Source organism: Pristis pectinata, chromosome 22 (assembly GCF_009764475.1).
Source record: "Pristis pectinata isolate sPriPec2 chromosome 22, sPriPec2.1.pri, whole genome shotgun sequence".
NCBI classification, from domain to species: Eukaryota; Metazoa; Chordata; class Chondrichthyes; order Rhinopristiformes; family Pristidae; genus Pristis; species Pristis pectinata.
Genome location: NC_067426.1, coordinates 2074911 through 2092045, shown reverse-complemented (window position 1 = coordinate 2092045; position 17135 = coordinate 2074911). Strand labels below are relative to the sequence as shown.

The 17135-nt window shown below is 38.2% G+C and overlaps 1 protein-coding gene across 2 annotated transcripts; it reads left to right on the top strand.

Annotated features, from left to right (window-relative positions):
- The first annotated feature begins 376 nt into the window (after positions 1–376).
- On the top strand, positions 377–16281 carry LOC127581865 (serine/arginine-rich splicing factor 10-like). Of its 2 annotated transcripts, none has more exons than XM_052036683.1 (6): positions 377–502; positions 3128–3232; positions 10432–10535; positions 10932–11103; positions 11195–11254; positions 14549–16281. In XM_052036683.1, exons 1-6 carry the CDS (start codon positions 438–440, stop codon positions 14769–14771), a joined length of 729 nt encoding a protein of 242 aa, XP_051892643.1. In that variant the 5' UTR covers positions 377–437; the 3' UTR covers positions 14772–16281. The 2 variants fall into 2 exon arrangements, with proteins under 2 accessions (XP_051892643.1, XP_051892642.1); XM_052036682.1 differs by having other exon boundaries at positions 423–502; positions 3068–3232.
- Positions 16282–17135: the final 854 nt, after the last annotated feature.

The window sequence follows — 17135 nt, the reverse complement described above, 5'->3', positions numbered from 1 at the left end:
CGGTGACGGGTGGGCGCAGGTGAGGGGCGGTTAATAGCCCAAACCCCCCCCACCCCCCCGGGGCACCTTCAGGCGGCCGGAGCCGGGGCCTCGGTCTATCGGCGAGTCCCAGGGACGTCTCACGGGCCACTGGGAAATACAAACAAGCCATCGCAGCCTATAAGACGGACCTGCTGGTGACGCTGCCTCACGACGCGCGGTGGGAGAGGTCCGGGGCGGCGGACGAGGTCCGGCGGACAGCGGCGGGACGCAGAGCTCCCGCCCGCCCGGAGCCGCCTCACCAAATGGCGGCCCCGCCGCCTGCACCAAGATGGCGGGCCGCCGCCGCGCTCCCATTGGCTGGCGCCTGGTTGTGACGCGATTTCTAGTGGGTTCCATTGCCGCGGCTGCGCAGGCGCACTGGCTGCCCGCCTCTTTCGCTCGGTGCCGCCGCCGCCATGTCTCGGTACGCCCGCCCGCCCAACAGCTCGCTCTTCGTCAGGAACGTGGGCGACTGCACCAGGTGAGGGGCGGCGGGCGAGGGCCGGGGACCGGGGGGCGGCAGCTGCGCCCGGGCCGGGGGTCGGCGTGGTGACCGCGGGGGGCGGGCTCCGTGTCCCGGGCCATGAGGCCCGAGGCAGGTCGGCGCAAGGACAAGGCCGCGGCGCTGGCGGCACCGGGACCGGCCCCCGATCCGTGCCCGCTGCAGGGCCAGGGGGACCGGGACCGGCCCCCGATCCGTGCCCGCTGCAGGGCCAGGGGGACCGGGACCGGCCCCCGATCCGGGGGCATCGGCATCAGCACCCGGTCTCTGCCCGCTCACAACGCCGGGTACCCGCGGGCCGTGCCCGCCGCAGGGCCGGGTCGGTCCCGGGACCGGCACCAGCACCACGCCGGCTCCTGCAAAGCTCTCGGTTCACCTGACTGTGCTGGGTTACGGTCACTGGGACACCGAGGGAGTCCTGAAGAGAGGGTTGTGAGCATTGGGAAGGGAAGGCTCGGCTCGGCTCGTAAATCTTTTACTTTGTCTGGAAATTGGAGGGATGTTATCTGCATTGCGGTTTATAGCGGCTGTATCAAATGCTTTTGGAGTCACGTTTTGCGTTTCATCTGTTTTCTGATCTCGGTTCATCCTCCCTCCCCAAATAAAAATTGAATTGTCTTTTGTGCATGTTGAGATAACTATATTTAAAAGATTTGCAAGGGTAAATGGCCTTAGAAAAATAAATATTAGTTGGTTTTAAAAATCTTTGAATTGTGAGGTAAGGTTTATGCACTTTGGAAAGTTGCATTCCTTAAAATCAATGTTTATAATGTAAATTTAGATGGTTAAGAGTAATTAAATATTTTGTTTAGTACATTTGCAGGAGATCTGTCAATGAGAGTGTAGAAGATATACATTTAAAACTGCTGAATTATTAATCAGTATCTTTGGTCACTTCATTATCTGTTTCTTTACATTTGGATCTACTATTCAAAAATAGGAATAGAAATTATTTGGATATTATAAATGTAAATGTTTAACTAAAACTCTATGATTTAGTTTTGGCTAATTATTCCAAAAGAGAAATGTGTATCATGTTAAAAGTGAGTCTGAAGTTTTGTACACCACCAAAGCAAAATTTCTCAAGGGTACCATGAGCTTTAAGGATATGTAGCTCTGACTTATCAAGTAATGTGAATAATTATTGATCTAAAAGGCTTGTTTTCTGGGTACAGTGCTGCTGTAACTGTAGTATTGAATATGTGTGGCTTTCCCCACATACCAAAGAGTGTGGCTGTCCCACTAATGCTTTGTTTTTAATGTTTCAGTGAGGAAAAAATATGCATTATATATGGGCAGTTTTATGTTTCTATAAGTTATGTTTAATGACTTAATGTGGGTGATACCTATTCATGGGTGGTTATTCAGGTTGGAGTGCACTAATAGGAATAGAATAGATTATAGTTGAACTGACTTGATGTCTGATAGGATGGCTACATAAGGTGATTCGATTGGAATCCTGGTCTGGAGTGTACTGTGGTTCCCCAGCTGGTATTTTGTATCTTAATGTGGGCAAAAGATTAAAGAAAGTCTTGCCTTGGTACATCCTTTCACTGAGTCTTTGCAGTAGCCCTTTTCAGATTTGGTTTAACTTTGAAGCACGTCACACTTCATTATTGAATTATACTATCCAAAAGAGCATATAGATACTTAGTGATGTTCCTTAATGCCTTCATTAATTTTTTAAAGTCCAGAGGATTGAAGGAAGAGAGTTTTAAAGAATACAATTATGCTAAGTGAAAATGAAGTTATAATCAAAAACTGTAGATGCTGGAAATCTGAAATAGTGCTGAAAATACTTAACAAGTTGGACAGCATCTGTGGAAAGAGAAACAATGCTTCAGATCGGAGATCTTTCATCAAAGTTTAATTCAAGTCTGTTGTCTTGATTGAAGGGCAGCTTTAGAAGTCATGAAAGTCTGGAGTTATTGTTCAGTTGATCTTTACGGTAAAAATTTTAAAAGGCTATTATTGTGTTAGATGGAACATTTTAAAAATACCAAATACCACAAGGAGCATCAGATCATCTATGCAGATAAATAAAACCCGATTGTTGGATGTAGGTGAAATATCAGGCTATTCCTTTGTTCCATTTATGATGTAATGAGTTATCAAAGTATATACATGTGCATTTAATATTGGTCACAGCAACCAATCAGATCTAATTAAATTTGATAGTTAAATATAGAAATCAGTTGCAAGCTTCAATGATACAAGATAATAAATTGTGGACAGGTTAAAAGGTTCAGCAAGGACCAGGTGGCTAGAAGAGAGAATATTCAGATGACAAATTATTTAGACTTTAAAATGCTTGGGGTAAATAAATCCAGTGGAACAATTAATCTACCTTGTTAAACCACAGTAAGCAATCTAGTTTAAAATGGCTTTTGTTGAGCCTGTCACTCACATGAATACTAGCAAATTGACTGGTTCTATTCTCATCCTATAGACAGTTTACATGTTGATTTGATGTTCAAAATTTTTTTTAGACAGTAATTGAATCTCCTTTCAGATGGTTTAATATGAGTTTTTTGGACTCTTCAGCACGTGCACAATGGGCGATTCGTATTACAAATCAACTATATCATTTTTATGGTACTTTAGGCCTGAGGATTTACGTCGTGAATTTGGTCGCTATGGCCCAATAGTAGATGTTTACGTTCCCCTTGACTTCTACACTCGCCGTCCAAGAGGATTTGCATATATACAATATCCTTTCTTCAATTCTCCTAAATGAGTGAAGCAGAGATGCTCAGTTTTTTTTTGTTTTGATGCATTTGAATGTCTTAATGATTTTCAGTTTGGTAAAGCATTATTTCTGTGGAAATTGGAGATCTATTAGATACAATGTTGGGGTGTGTGTACAATGATATATACAGGTTCCACTGCTTTTAGCAGGCATATTCATATGTTCTTGATTTGCCTGCTATGTACAATGGTTGGTGTACTGGGTAGCGCTGTAGAACAGATGTGTATGAGAGGAAATAGTGGCCAATTTTAAAGTTTCACTACAGGACAGATTGTTAAACATTTTGGTAAATTGACACCTATACAATGTCATTTTTGAAGAAGCATTAATTTTGCATTGCAGGAGCAGATACGTACTCCAAATGTTCCTCACATATAATATAGGGTAATGGTCTTAAATTCTTATTACTTACAAATGTATAATCCCACCTGTCCTCATTGCCTGTTCCTTAGACAATATCAGTTCATAAAATAGTTCAAGTTGTTAGGCGAATCTGAATGACTGTTCAGAGATGCTGATTCTAAAGTGGAAGCCAGGAGCCTAGTTAGATTTGAATCCTGTAATTCACAGGAACTACCCAATTTATTTCCATGTAGTAAACAAGTTAACTAATTTCATGTCCAAAATAGGTTTACATTAAATTGTTAGATCATTAAAACTTGTGCCTGAAGTAAAAGATAGTTTAAACTCTAACTCCAACTTTGAAATTGAGACTTCAGTAAAAGTCTGATTAATCTGGGATCCTCAGGACTTTGGTGCTGAACTGGCAGACTTTTCTGAACTATTGGATATTACTCCTGTGAACACCCTAAGCAATTTTAATTTTAGGAGTCACACAGTAGTATAATCTTCCAGTAAGCTTCAAGGGAACTTGGGCATGAGGCTCCCTAGGAGTTTAAAGGGAGCATAAGGAACGGGGCTACAGTGGGCCAGATGCAAAACCATCAGGATTATCTGACTATTTGGATAGCTGATTAAGGGAGTTTTACTGTAGTTAATTTAGGACTGCAAATTAGTAAGCATGAATATGAAGTGGTGGGGGCACTTGTCTTGAATATGTCAAAAAGTGCATTTGAATTGAAAGCCCTGAGTTGCAACAGTTATGGTAAAAGACTTGGCTTCAGTTTGCCAGAAATCTTGACAATAACCAGCTTGTAATTGAATGTGGACTAATTCAGTATTGAAATCCCGAGAAATAAAGTAGTATTTTAGGTTGATGCTCAGACCTTTGTATACATAAACTTGTAGTCTTTTAGTGTAGCAGTGATATTTAATAGCTTGCTTAGAAATTAGATGTTAAATTCTACTTAGTTATAATTTTTTTGTCCTTGTCTGGAGACTAGTTAGTTTGAAGTTTAGTTGAGGAAAATTTGCACAGTAGTTTGGTATTCCAGTATCATTGCAAGTAATTATAACATTGCATCCTTCACAATATCTATTCAACTATACTCGTGCAAGATTTTTTATGCTGATGGTTTGAATGTCTTTAATATTTAAATAATCTGGTAATGTTACTGGGGAGGGATTAACGAGAGTATAGATCGGTGATTTATTTTAAAGTGGTGGTGGGGTGTAAAATCATCCACTTGGGCTTTCTCCCCTGCTACTTTGACCTGGGTTTTAAATGCCCTGATACCATGTGGTAAGTGTGACCATACATACTTTGGATGCTTGTCAAACTCTAAATTGCCCTTTGAGTTCAAGTTAAATGAATGGTCTCAACTTTGGTATTATTTAAATTTCACCTGGAGTCTTTTAAATGTCATAGTATCCAAGCTACTGCTAAAATACATGTTTGACATATCCCACGTTAAATATGTTGCAGTGCTACATTTCGTCACCAGAAATATAGCATTAGGAGCATTATGAAGTGGCTAATATTTGCACTTGAGTAGAAGTTATGTTATTAAAACCAAAGATGACAACTGTGATGGTACAAATGCAATTGGCAAACTCCATCCAAATAATCTTGCCCAATTCCGTAATGTCAACAGTTGAATAGAGCCAGTAAAAATAATATCTGATCTTAGCAAGTGTACATTTTGCTTTTAGTTTGTTAGATCTTTGGAGGCTGGCTCCTTTAGGCTCCTAAATGTTCCTGCTACTCTGGTGGATTTGTAGATATAGTTAGATCAGCTGTAAGAAAAGAAGCTGGATTTAGTATTGCAGCTATTTGAAGCTGGCTCATCATTGTCGAAATATGAATTAAAACCAGCTTTCCTGCTTGTGTAAGAAAACAGCACCAGGATGCTGGTCTGATTACTTAGTGGTATTTTACCAATTGACTAGAAATGTGCCTATGGCAATCAGTCTTCAATCCCTGGGAGGAATGTGGGATTGCATGTACACAGCTTTCCCTGGATATAAGAATTTACAACCTTCATAATGTGAAATGGGGTGTTGAATTTTGAACATTTGATTTCAGACCTAACGTGAATTTTTGAGCACATTCGCTTCAGCTTTGCTGCTGCACTAACCAATCACAGCAATGGTCATAATAGTGTGTCTTTCAGGAGATAGTGTTTCCATGGCACCACCTGCTTTTGTCTTTTAAAATGTTAATGTTGTGGATTTGCAGAGTGGCAGCAAAGTAACAGTGGCATTATTGTAGTGCACATAAGACACAGCAACAGGTGTTCAGAGGATAGATCTTTAAGCTAAGATGAGAAGTACCGTTCAAGCAGACTGCTGTGGTCTTGATTTTGATCTTTGTATTGCAACTGCACCCATTCAGGCAGTAGGTGCTTGTAAGGCTTTGAGAGTTGGGGTGAGTTGCATTTTGAGAATAATCCATTGTTTGATCTGGAGCAACTGCAGTGTGTATCTAGCTGATCCAGTGGAGCTCTGGTTCCTATTGACCCTGTGGACTTTGGGGGTCTGTCTGTTATAATGTCATTGATTAGGTTCTGTCATGGAGCTTGTCTTGCGAGTCATGCCAATGACTATACTTGCTATTTAGCAGCTTGAGACTTGTTGTTTTCCAGGTCTTTTTACATTGAGGCACAGACACTAGGAATTGCACTGGCATCCTTAAAGAAAGCACTATCTCTGAATTTGTGATGAAGAGAAGATGGCGGCTCTACTGGTTAAAGTTGGATTTAAGGTAGAATCTGAAGAAACTCCTGCAGTGATACTCCAAAATTAAGATGATTAGTCTACAACATAAGAGTCACACAGGAACAGGCCCTCTGGTCCACTGTTATCTGCGCCCATTGTTGCACCCATCTATACTAATTGCATTTACTCACAATAGACCTATAGCCTGCTGTGTCTTGGCAATTCAAATGCTTGATGTTTCTTAAATGTGAGAGTATCTGCCTCCACCACCACAGGCAGCACATGCCAGATTCTGACCAGTGTGTGTACGGGGAAAAACGCCGCCTCATCCCCTCTAAACCTCCTGCCTTTCATAGTCATCTTTATGCTAGATATGACACTGCAATGTGATGAATTTCTCCCTGGTCCCATTGACTTTGGTTGCCCTTCAGTTGATTGGTGTTACAACTGCTCAAATGTCATTTAAGTTGAAATTCAAGTTGTTCCTGGTGGAAGCCAAAATGAGTATTACTTGGTAATTAATTCTATTTCTGTTGAAGACTTAGTAGATTACTTTTTGGATGATTGATGCCAGGCTTATTGGGTCTTAGTTGGTTGGTTTGAACTTGTCCTTTTTTACATATATAAATAAACAAGGTAGGGTTGAGGGTTTTACCATATTTTAGCTATGAAAGTAGAATTGAAAATGAAACACCCTGGCTACAGACATTGCAAATTGTGGTGTCCACAAAGCTTGGGTGTTATTATGGCCTATCCTACAATTCCATTTAAAGGATCATTTCCTTTTGGAAAAGGAAAATATAAGCCTCCTTGAGATAATAAAAATTCAAGTTGACAAATCTCAAATGTTTGAAGAACAGTGGCTTGGTATTATTTCTCCTAGCAGTATCAATCCTGTTGCAAGAAGATATAAATGGTCTGGTGTGCAGTGCTGGTTGGTTGTGAGTAATCAGATTTCATTAGAATGTAGCTGCTGGTGTAAAATTAGTCTCGAGCTGTTTTAAAGTGCCTGACAGATACTTCAATCTCATTGCCCAGGAAAGCCTTGCACATATTTGTTCCCTTGAGTTACTGTGTGCCACTTGTAAATTGCATTGATTCTGAGCTGTATGAATGTGTAATGTTGTGTTAATGGTTAGATAGAATTTAAAACTGAGTTTTGAGGTTTGTTACTGTGTATGTCTGAAATAATTTTTGCCTAGTGTTTTGAATTAAATTCATCTCTTGCAAATTCTCCTTTGGCTTAAGGGGCATAAATATTATTTTTCAACACATTTGCATCCTTGTATATTTGAATGTGAATTGTGGGATATGTTTAATATACCAATCAAATTACTAAAAAGCCAAATTTAAGCAAGAATAACTCTGGAATTTATCATTCTCTCAAATATCAATTTTTAACTTTGCCATTTTTCTAGTCCATTAATATTGTACGCTGCGGATTTGAGATTGATTACCTGCAAATGCATAATGAGAAATGCAAATTCCTCTTCCTATAGATTTATTTAAGAGTTGAACTCAGGAAATACATTTTTAGCATTCCCTTTCATTAACATTGAGATTGAATTAACCAATGTTTTTTAAGCATCAAAACTAAAATGATGGATTGCATTTTGTTTTGGGAGGTTTTACTTCTGAATTGTTTCCTTGAGGAAATGAGCTCTTCTAACTAATCTAATATATACTCTGTTCTGGGAATTCTATATTGTGGTGGCTGTTATTCAGGGTTAAACCTGACAAACCTTAAAGTGAAATTTTTCTGCAACTTGGAAGTTCTCATCCTTTTCATGCAGTTAACTCGGTGGTGACTAGTTTTTTTTTCTCTCTGTGTAATTCAGTCCTTTCAACTGCATAATTCTGAAAATTGGAGCAAATACTGAGCCTCCTTTCCCTTAAATTGTTTATCTCAAGTTTTCTTTAAAGTCTAATGAGAACAAGAACCCTGAAATATCTATCTAAGTCTGTTGTAATGATCTTTTTTTTTAAAAAGCAGGATCAATCTACAATTGAATTTGGGTCAGTGACCATTAGGTCATCTGACCTTCCAATTTTTTTTTAGTAAAATGATTATGTGGACTAAGTGGTAAAAATAAAACCCAGGATTCTAAAATTGAGTAAAAGTATGAGCAAGTTTCATCTTGCTGAAAAAATAATTTGTATTCCATTCCCCAATACCAAATGTGGTTTATGGTGAGTATTTTTAAATTAGCTATCAAAGTACAGCCAGTCAAAGGTATGTATATTTTTAATGTTCACTGCGTATAATTTGGGTATTGAAATAATACGTTCATAAATGTCACTTTGCTCCAAATTAGTCCTGTTATTAGCAGGATTAGGAAGCTTGCTAAAAATTTTTTTTAAAAGTATTAATATGCCTCCATATAATGTGAACCTACTGTACTGATTTGTGCGGCTAATGTTCTACTGTTGAGATGGTTGTTGTAGGGGACTGCTAGTTCTGGCTTCATGTATTGCACTCCAGTGTTGCTACTTCTAACAACTTTTTCCTATTTGTATTATACTGTAAGTACTTGTCTAACCAGAAGTTCAGATAATGGAAAATGTAATGGATAGCTTTAAGCTGTTTGTAAAATGTACTTGCTGGTGTCTTTTTTGGCTAGTTTTGGAGGTAGTCAAAAAAAAAAAGTGATTTCAAACCCTGCATGTTTGTCTCTTTATACCCATCCCCTGACATAATTTTTTTGTTGTTGTTGCCTCAGAAAATTTAAAGCATTCCGCTGTAACTGGCGATCCCACAAAGAGTATGAAAGAGCCTTTTAGATAGAATCCAAGCATAAGACAAGCAGACAAGCCAAAGACCTCTTAAGGATCAGGCTTGAAGAAAAGAGAGGGAGGGTGAAAAAAGATTAAAGCTTGAAGAGGGAAAAAGTCAAGGCTTCGATTTGTCCGCAATTGGAAAAAGGTTGTTTTGTCAAAGTCAAGTGTCTTATTTGGGCCAGCGCCTCATGTCAAGTCCTTCTGGCAAGCACTTAAAGAGTTAAAGGTCAAGCTGACGGTGCAAGGTCAAGTTGACAGCCAAATTTAAGGTAACCAGCAAAGTCCTGATATTGTATCCTACCGTAGTGAAAACAGTTCATTCGCTCTTTAAATGTTTTGATTGTGATTTTTACAAACTTAAATGATCCTTATGTAATGCAGATCTGTATTAAAACGTTTAACTCATAAATCTTAGTCTCAGTGCTGCTGATAAATTCATTTGTTTCTTTTCAAGAATTATGTTTGTTTGAAATGTTTGCAACCTTTTACTTTTCTAGCTACATTGACTTGACAGGAGATGATGGGTTAGAATGCTCTTATAATTGAGTCCATTTTCCATCATTTGTTATTTCCAGAAATATCCTGTCAGTTAATGCTCCCCTTAAAACAGTACCACTTTGGATTTCTCAAGCTTCAGTAGTTTTGTTTCTGTTAAAAGCTGTTTAAACTGCCACTCCTAAATCAGTGAGGTGCTGCAGAAATATAATTGCAGGTGCCATAAAGTGTCTTAACCTAGTAAATTTAAACCAGGGGTTGACATTCATTGGTGGATGCCTGCAAGCTGTGAGCACCTATATACTGTGGGAGGCATTTGCCTTCTGAGCAGGGTTTTTCGTCCTTTTCAGTGTGACCACTGTTGTGGCACATGATTGGTGTTTCCCTGTCCAAGATGAATCTTACTGGAGTGAACAGTTGTTTTGATGCTTTGACTAGCAGTGTGATATTGTTTTGTTTTATATTTTAAGTTATTTCTGAATTTTGTTTGCAGCATTTTGCTAAATCTGATTAATGAAGGCAGACAGTGGTGATGGGATAACTAGAACCTAACAATTTCTTTGGGATATAATGTAGACTAGTTTTAATTTTATCATTATATATAAAATTGATATAGAAATTTTGATTTTCTTTTGTAAAATTAGTAAACTTATGTGTATTTTAAGGAATAGACTGGATTATGGAGCTTTGGGATCTTATGCAAATTTTATTTAAGAACTAGCTTTCTAGATATTTGGTAAAACAATGTTGTGGCTGAAAATGTGTATTGAAGATTGTAGGATTTGTTCGAAACCTGTGAAAGTGAAAAGCCCCCTTAACAGCTTAGCATGTTTGAAGATGTTCGTGATGCAGAAGATGCACTCCACAACCTGGACCGAAAGTGGGTGTGTGGCCGTCAAATCGAGATCCAGTTTGCCCAAGGTGATCGAAAAAGTAAGTATAATTCAAATAAAATGTTAAAATTATGTAGGAAGTTGCATATTAATGCAGTTGAAGTCCAGTTTGGTTAATATGCATATAAGAAACCAAGATGGCCATTGATTGCTTCAATTAAGGGCTATATTATTTGATGCTGAGCAAATTTAATGTATTTCTGAATTCAGAGTAGAATTTTCCATATTACGCATCATTTTGGGCTACATAGGGGGAAAAAATGCATGCTTGCTTTCTATTTCCACTTGTTTCAACTCCCTCCAGTATTGTATTTGCAGAAAGGCAAGATGTTTTTCATCTTGGGTTTTAATATTTGCTTGTGCATCTCAAAACTGTCATTTTGATTCCTTATTTCTTTCCCTACAGTTCTGAAAATCTTGACTTTTATGATTACAGCACCTGGTCAGATGAAGTCAAAGGAACGAAGGTCCTCACGAAGTTCGCCTCGATACGACCGTTATGATGACTATGATCGGAGGAGGAGATCCAGAAGTCGCAGTTATGACCGGAGGAGATCACGAAGTCGTTCATATGAGCGAAGTCACAGGAGATCTGACAGCCCTAAAAAGTATGTAGTTATCACAAAAGCATTGTACTTGGCCTAAATTCAATGTAATCTTTTCCAGTTGTTTCACACTGCCTTTTATTCTTCTGCATAGTTCACGGAGCAGATCAAGTGGAAAGCGTAGACGCAGCCGTAGTAACTCCTTCAATGACAGGTACGGTTGTGTGGACTGCATTGACTGCTACGCATGTTCGTGTTGAATTTTCTAAATGTAATAACCTAGCACTGTTACAGCTCCTTTAGTAACTGCAGTAATCATTGAGGACTTGAATTTGCATGGACTGAATAAGTCAAATTATCATCAAGGTGGAGACTGAATTCATGGAATGATGAGAAATGGCTGTCTAGGTCAATATGTTGAGAAGCTGTCTAGGGAGAAGGCTATTTTAGATTTTTTTTGCAACAAGACTGGAATAATTAATCTTGTAAATGGACCTTCAGGGAAGATTGACTGTAATATAAGATTTTGTGTTGAAATTGAAATGGTTGTAGTTCATTTTGGCACTAGGGTCTTAAATCTTAATAAAAGAACCTAATGAGGGGTGAGGTGGCTTGTGTTTGAAGAGGAAAGTACACTGAAAGGTTTGGTGGATAGGCAGTGGTCAGCATTTAAAGAAATGCATAAATTGCAACAAAAAAATCCTTTTAAGGCATAAAAACCCAAAAGAAAAGCATATCCATGGCTGACAAGAAAATTAGATTTGGTATTGTCAAAGGATAAGGCTTCCTAAAATAGTCCGTGAGCATGAGGATGGTTGTATTCAGAAATTAGCAAGGGAGGACAGAGAAACTGATTTTTAAAAAGCTAAGTAGGAAACTTATAAATGGACTGGAAGAACTTCTACTTGGATATAAAAAGGAAAAGATCAGTGAGGGCAAATGGGAATACCTTTTATAAATTCTCTTTATAATGGGGAATAAGGAAATGGCAGGGAAATTAAACATCTACTTAAGTGTTGGCTTTCATGGGAGAAAACAACACAAAACCTGCCAGAAGTATTTGAGAACCAAGACTCAAGTGAGAATGAGAAATTGAAGAAAATTAGTATTGGTTTTTTAAAATAAGTCCTAAAGTTAGTGAGCTTGAGACCCAGTAGATTCCAAGCATCCAATAATCTACGTCAGTGTTTTAAGAAACAGCTAAATTGAAACTTGATGCTCTGGTCATCTTCCACTATTCTATAGATTTAGGAATTGTTTCTGCGGGTTAGTGGATAGCAAATATGACTACACTATTTAAGAAAGGTGAGGGGAGAAAATGTGAAGCTACCAACCAGTTAACATCAGTAGGAGGGAAAGTGTTGGAATCTTTGAAGCGTGTGATTAAAATATTGTCAAAAGGATTGAACAGTCATGTTAGATATATTAAAGAAAATAGTGTTTGACTAATGTCTTGGCTTTCTGAGGGTGTGACTAGTAAAATAAGGTTGAACTAGTGTTTGGATTTTTGCAAGGCTTTTGATCGGTGGGACATTACTGGGACTACACTTACAGCACTGCAACCAGTTTTGGTTCCCTATTTTAAGGAAAGATATTTCACTGAATGTAGTCTCAGGATAAGAGGGCACCAATGAGAGAATTTCTTGAGGGTTGTCTTTGGCCATGATCCTGTTGAAAAGCAGGGCAAGTGCAGGGGGCTGAATGGTCTCCTGTTCTTACAATGTTGGAGTATACAGTGTCTGAAGTCATAAACTGGTGGATTTAAAATTAGTTATAAAAAAGCAAAGTGGGAATAAATCAAACTTTTCCAGATTTGGCAGGCTTTAACTAATGGGGTACCACAGGGACTGGTGCTGTGCTCCTAGCTATTCACAATCTATATTGATGATTTACTGATGGGACCAAATGAGTCTGCTGATGTTGCTGAACTAGATGGAATTGTGAGGGTATAAAGGAATTTCAAGGAGATGTAGACAAGTTTAGTGGCTGGGTGAGAATGTGGCAGTTGTAATGTAGAAAAGTGAGATCATCCACAAGTGCACAAAACAGTATTTTTAAATGGCAAGAGATGAGGCGGTGTTGATGTTCAAAGGGACTTGAATGTACACAAGTCAATGAAGGTAAACGTGCAAGTGCAGCAGACACTTAGGAAGGCAAATAGTAGTATGTCATTCTTTATTTGAATACGGTCTTAAAGAAATCTTACTGCAATTATATAGAGCCTTGGTGAGACTATACCTGAAATGTTGTGTACAGTTTGGGTCTGGCTGAAGGGAGAGTGTACCTGCCATTGAGGAAGTGCAGTGAAGATTCACTGGACAGATGGGGATGGTGATTTGTGGTATGAAGAGAGTAGATTAGGCCTGTGTGAGGGATGATCTCATTGAAATTTACAAAATGTTTAGAGATTTGTATTGGGTGCAAGAAGGATATTTCCTCTGGCTGAGGAGTGTGGAACCATGGGTCATTCTCAAATAAGTGGTAGGCTGTATAGCACAGAAGGCGTGATTTTTTTCACCTTTTAACGTGATGAATATTTGGAATTCTCTACCCTGGAAGGTGATGGAAAATAGATTTGATAGACTTCTGGATATCGTGAATCAAAGGATATGGTGATAGTGCTGGAATATGGCACTGAGGAGATTAACCACATCTTGATAAATTGCAGAGCAAGCTTGTTGGTCTGTGTGGACCACTCCCACTTATGTTCTTCACTGCTGTTTAATTCTGCCTAAATAGATTGTTTTCACCCCCTCACTTTAAAGGGCTGAAGAGTAAATTTGATATGCTCAAACCCTTCCCATTTTACTTGAATAAGTTGTGGCTAGAATTATTAAATTCATTATCTTTGATTTCGGCATCTGATTCCACTATATCGTAATTCCACATTGCAACTTGGACTTGACCATTTTTTAAATTACATTTGCCTTTGTGATTTCCTAACCCACTTCTACCATGTTTCTGCCCTGTCTGGTCTCTGAACAGTTTAACTCTAGTCATGCTTTCAGTTGTTGAGGTCTGGAATTTCCTTGCCACAGATTTTTCTTTCCTTTTCTTTTGCTCTTGAAAACCTACCATTTCCACCAGCTTTTGTAGACTACCCCAAATATTAATGTTGTTTAATGTCAGTTATTTTTGATAATGATCTTGAGGGGTGCTTAATTATATATATATTTATGTTCCATTAAAGGTGCTTTGCAAATAGGAATTGTTGCTGCGTGTTCTCTGCCCCTTGCACTCGCGTTTTCTCATCCTTTTCTCCATTGTATTTCTTTCTACCCTCTTATTTGAGTAAATTCTAAGAATTTAATTGGTTTTCCTTAGTATAGGAAAGAAGTAAATTATGCTGTTGAATAGCACCATGAGGCCAGGAAATGAAAATTAATAAAACATGCAAATGTTGGAAATTGCCTACCGTTTTTCCTACATAAGTGTTTACATTTCAAAGTGCTTTATTGACTATAATTTTGAAAGATATTGTAGAAATGCAATTGTCTTTTTTTTCTAGGCATAGACGTCGCCACCGTTCTTACACTAGATCAAGATCCAGGTCGAGGTCCAGGTCCAGATCAAGATCTAGGTCCAAATCGGTATCAAGGTCAAAATCGGCATCCAGAAAGGATTCTAAGACACGGTCACAATCAAGGTCATGCACCCATTCAAGATCTGGGTCTAGGTCTAAATCCAGGTCACTGAGTGGCCACAAGTCTGACAGTCACCATGAAGACTGAAGCAGCGGAAAGTCATCAATTTACAGCTTCCATTGTGATTTTTTTTTCTTTTGTTTTTTGGGGTCTTGTAGATGTTAAAAGAAGGTGGGTACTGTTTTATGACTACAAGAAAACTTAGTGTGCGAGACTAATTTGTTGATGGTGCTTGAAAGATTTCAGCCATGATTTTAAACCGAAAGGTGCAGTAACTATGACTAGTTAATGACAGTCCCGTTGACATTGACATATTATTCATTAGTTCATTGAAACTCAATTTTCACATTTGCTTTTAGGCAAATTTAGAGCATTTGAACTGCAGCTATGCTATGTTATTGTTAATTTTTATAAAGCAGTGCCCTCTATACTGTGCAAAGAAAAAAAAACTAAATTGTTTTCCCAGTTAATATTCTGATGGATTAATAAAGCTGCTGGTACAAATCAAACTGTGTGAATTCAAAATTTTGTAAAGGCTACTGTTAACAAGTGCTGTATTCATTAACATACATAATGTGAGTTTTTAATTACAATTCCAATTTGTTGCCTGAAACTCAATTTCAGGCATCACTTTGCAGAAATTCCCCTTTTATTTGTTTAACTGAGTACAATCTGGCAATTTGCTGCCCACAATTTTGTTCTGTTTGTGTGCATTGATCCAATGCAGTAGTCTGGCATGCTACCTGTAATATTGATTTGTGTATTTTGCATGAGTAATTCTTCTCATTCTTGGCTGTAAAGATAATTTGCTAACAACATTAGAGAAACTGCATTTAAATGTAAGAAATGCAGCAACTGGGGAATTTGGGAGTTTCTTTGAACAGCTGAGAAGTGTCGTGATCAAACTTATTTTCTTTCATGTAGAAGCTTGTATAAAAAAAAGGGATTTTTATACCAAGTCTTTTTAATAAAAGCTGTTTGTAAAAGTTCATCTCAAGTATAAATGTTTTCAGTTAAGCTTTAAAATGCCAAGTTGTGTAGGTTTTTTGCATGCCTAGAAGATGTGACATGTTAAATCAAGTATTGATCATTCTAGTCTGTTGCTTTGAACAAGTAACATTAGTATAATCTTAAGAATATGGGGGCCCTAAAGTCATATTTAGCCATTTACTTTGGGAGGAACAAAACTGGATGAAGTTTCATGTAAGTGACCTGATCAACTGAACTGATTTACAGATCAAATCAGGGTTATGTGACTATAACTAAGCAAAGCTGGTCATCCTTTCAATTTGTGCCAGGACATATTCAGATTGTCTTGCCTTTTAAGGCTTGGTTTGTTTCTTTGCTAACCTTAATTGATCAGATTCTTGAACTTTGAGCTTGTGAAGACCACAAATACAGGGTAAGCTTTTCATTACTTTCTAGAATTTGGTTTAAGATATGCAGTACAAATAAACCCTTGCAAACTTAGCACAGGTTTAGAATTAAAGCTGACTACATTTTAAGTTTTTGAGACAGATGTGGATGTTGTACTCATCCCTTTTTTGTTCATAGCTGACTGTAACTTCATTTGTAAATAAATCTGCTGTATAATGAAGCATCTGCAAGATCTGTTTTCTTAGAGATGACTTTTGGTGCAGTAACAATATTGATGGTACTGATTAAGTGTTTGTATCCATTTGGTCCCAGAACAGCACAGCATAACAGTTAACCAATGGAGCCTGTACCAGCTCTTAAGAGGATTTGTTTCTTTAATCTCACTTCCCTATTAATGCCATTACCTTGCAATGAAATAACTTTGTTCCAGGCTGCTGTTTGCTCTCCTCATCTGTTCTAATGCTGTCCACGGTTCAGATATAAGACTCTTTGCTCAATTTTACCCAGAATTTAAATACCATGTTACTTTGCTTTGTTTCCCTCTTAAAAGGAGAATAACCCAAGTTTCTCCATCCCATCTTCTCTGGATGATTCCATTTTGTTTTAAATGGATTGGCTGGGAAAATACAATATTGTAATGTTCATAGCAGGAAGAGGCAATGTCCTTTGGACTACATTCAATATCCATTTGCAAATTTTGCCTGCCAAACCAATATTTTTTTCCTAGAGTCTAGAATTAGCTTCACTAGTAAGCACATTACCAATTTTGGTTTGTGTAGGAGCTATTATCTGAAAAACATGCATCATAAAAAGCAAGTTGCTTAGCACAGCCCCAATCCATACAGCCCTCCAAATACCATTAAGCATCAACCTTTTAATCATGAAACTTTAAGCTCGCTGAAATCATCTACAACAAATGCTTTACTGTCAATCTATTTTTCCAAAAATCTTCAATAGTCATGACCTTACAGCATTGAAACAAGATTGTGTAAACTCACTCATCCATGGACCAAAAACAAACCAAACTGTTTGGGGGAAAGTGGAAAAAACTTTATTTTATACACACACTATTCA